The 2500-nt window shown below is 62.3% G+C and overlaps 1 protein-coding gene across 1 annotated transcript in view; it reads right to left on the bottom strand.

Moving 5' to 3' along the window:
* Positions 1-335: 335 nt before the first annotated feature.
* Positions 336-2500, bottom strand: part of LOC125042396 (trichohyalin-like) — a 68614-nt gene continuing 66449 nt past the window's right edge. Inside the window, exon 6 of the mRNA XM_047638013.1 lies at positions 336-2500. This exon is cut by the window's right edge and continues 21 nt beyond it. Within this exon, the coding sequence (XP_047493969.1) occupies positions 1037-2500 (1464 nt within the window). The 3' untranslated portion in view covers positions 336-1036.

The following is a 2500-nucleotide window of genomic DNA, read 5'->3' as shown; positions in this document are numbered from 1 at the left end:
TAACTGCCTATCACACACACACACACACACTCACTCACACACACACACACACACACACACACACACACACACACACACACACACACACACACACACACACACACATATATATACAACACACACACACACACACACACACACACACACACACACACACACATACACACACACACACACACACACACACACACACACACAGATACACACACACACACACACACACAATGAATATTGAATATTGAGAAGGATGCGTGTGTGCACGTATCTATGTGTATGTTTATGTGTATGTTTATGTATGTTTATGTGTATGTTTATGTGTATGTTTATGTGTATGTTTATGTGTATGTTTATGTGTATGTTTATGTGTACGTGTATGTGTACATATACATGAACTTTTATGTTTATGTGTACATGTTCGTGTGAGTGTAAGTGTATGTAAGTACATGAAAGTGTATGTAAGGGTAATGTATGTGGACGTGGACAAGAGCGAGAGAGTGGGCGTCAGAATGGGCGTACGTGTTTGCGTGTGTTCTCTTGGACACGAGTTTGTTTATGAATGAATGAATGAATAATGATGCCACACGATTCACCCACTTCCTGCAACATACACATCTTGTACGTATATCATCTCTCACTTACGCATCTTCCCCTGTTCTTTTCTTTTCCTCTTCATAAGGATTTCCGTTTCTTTTCTTCCCTCCGCCTTAATTTCGTCTCTTCTCCATTCCCTTGACTTGGAGGTCATGAATGCAGTCACTTGTTCGTTTCATGAGACGAGGGAACAGCATTAAATGTATTCAGGTCATGTGTACTGTCTCGTTCAAAGAGTCTGTGCAATGGCGTCCCAAAAGTGCTTGGAAACTGCACAACAAAGTGGATTGTATCAGAGTTATTACTATCCGCATTTGGTTTGTCATTACTACTATCCGGCGTCTCCTTGAAGCCACCACGACGGCTCCGCTGGCCGGACGCCCGCCCCGCGAGGCGAAGGTCACTCGTCGTCGTCTTCTTCCGCGGCGCCCTCGGGCTCGCGGGCTCAGCCGTCGCCCGTGTCGGCTTCCTTCACGGGCAGCGGCAGGTGGGCCACGAGGGCGTTGGAGCCCTGCAGCCGCGGGTCGGTCATCCACGCCGGCTGCTGCGCCCCGGGGTGGTGCGCGTGGGGGTGCTCCACCCGCGAGAGGCTCCCCAGCGGGAACTGGTAGGCGTCGACGGGGCGGTGCAGCTGCTGCTCCACCCTGGCCAGGCCCTCGTGGCGGTGGTAGGCGTCCATCATGGGGTGCGGCAGCGGGTGGTGCTCCATGCGGGACAGGCTCTCCAGGTGCAGGTGGTAGTTGTCCACGGGCTGCTGCAGCGGCTGCTCCAGGCGCGCCATGCTGCCGTGGTGCGGGTGGTAGCTGTTGACCGGCGGCGGCAGCGCCTGCTCGGGCCGCGACATGTGCTCCCGCACCTGGTAGTCGTCGCCGGGCTGCGCCGCCGCCGGATCCACGCGCGACAGGTCCTCCAGCTGCAGGCGGTACGCGTCGAGGTGGTCCTGCGACGGCTCCTCCTCCTTCGGCACGGTCTCCGGGATGGACTGGCGCCGCGCCCGCCGCGCCGCCGCCGCCGCCGCCACCGCCGCCCGGTGCGCCTTCAGCTCGTCGTCGCTCATCTTCTCCCGCTCGCGGCGCCGCAGCTCCCGCCGGGCCTGTGCGGCGGCCGCGCGTCGCGCCCGCAGCTCCTCGTCAGACATCTTCTCTCGCTCTTTCCGCCGCGCCTCCCGCTGCGCCGCGGCGATGGCGGCCTTGTGTTCCCGCAGCTGTTCCTCCGACATGCCCTCGCGGGCGCGCTTGCGGAGGTCCCTCTGCGCCGCCGCCACCGCCGCGCGCCGCGCCTTCAGCTCCTCCTCCGTCATCCTCTCCCTGGCGCGGCGCCGCAGCTCGCGCTGGGCGGCCGCGATGGCCGCCTTGTGCTCCATCAGCTGCTCCTCCGTCATGCTCTCGCGCGCCCGCTTGCGCAGCTCGCGCTGGGCCGCCGCCACGGCCGCGCGCCGCTGCTTGAGCTCGTCCTCAGACATCCTCTCCTGCGCGCGGCGCCGCAGCTCCCTCTGCGCCGCCGCCACCGCCGCCCGGTGCTCCCGCAGCTCCTCATCCGTCATCCGGTCCCGCGCGCGCCGCCGGAGCTCCCGCTGCGCCGCCGCCACCATCGCCCGGTGCGCCGCCAGCTCCTCCGGCGTCATGTTCTCCCGCGCGCGCCGCCGCAGCTCCCTCTGGGCCGCCGCCGCCGCCGCCCGCCGCGCCCGAAGCTCCTCCTCACTCATGCTCTCCTGCCGAAGCTGCCTCCGCATCCTGCACAGCGCCGCCATCAGCGCCCGCTGAGCGCGGATCTCCTCCTCCGTCATGTTCTCCCGCTTCAGGCGCCGGTACTCCTTCTTGATCTTCGCCGCCGCCTTCTGCCGCCGCTGCGCCGCTTCCTCGCTGGAGAGGTGGCCCTCCGGCGCGCAGTGGTCGCGCGAGTAGTCGGC

The sequence above is a fragment of the Penaeus chinensis genome, chromosome 32 (assembly GCF_019202785.1).
Source record: "Penaeus chinensis breed Huanghai No. 1 chromosome 32, ASM1920278v2, whole genome shotgun sequence".
Taxonomy (NCBI): domain Eukaryota; kingdom Metazoa; phylum Arthropoda; class Malacostraca; order Decapoda; family Penaeidae; genus Penaeus; species Penaeus chinensis.
The sequence above is the reverse complement of the archived record's forward strand: the minus strand, read 5'-3'. Positions and strand labels throughout refer to the sequence as shown.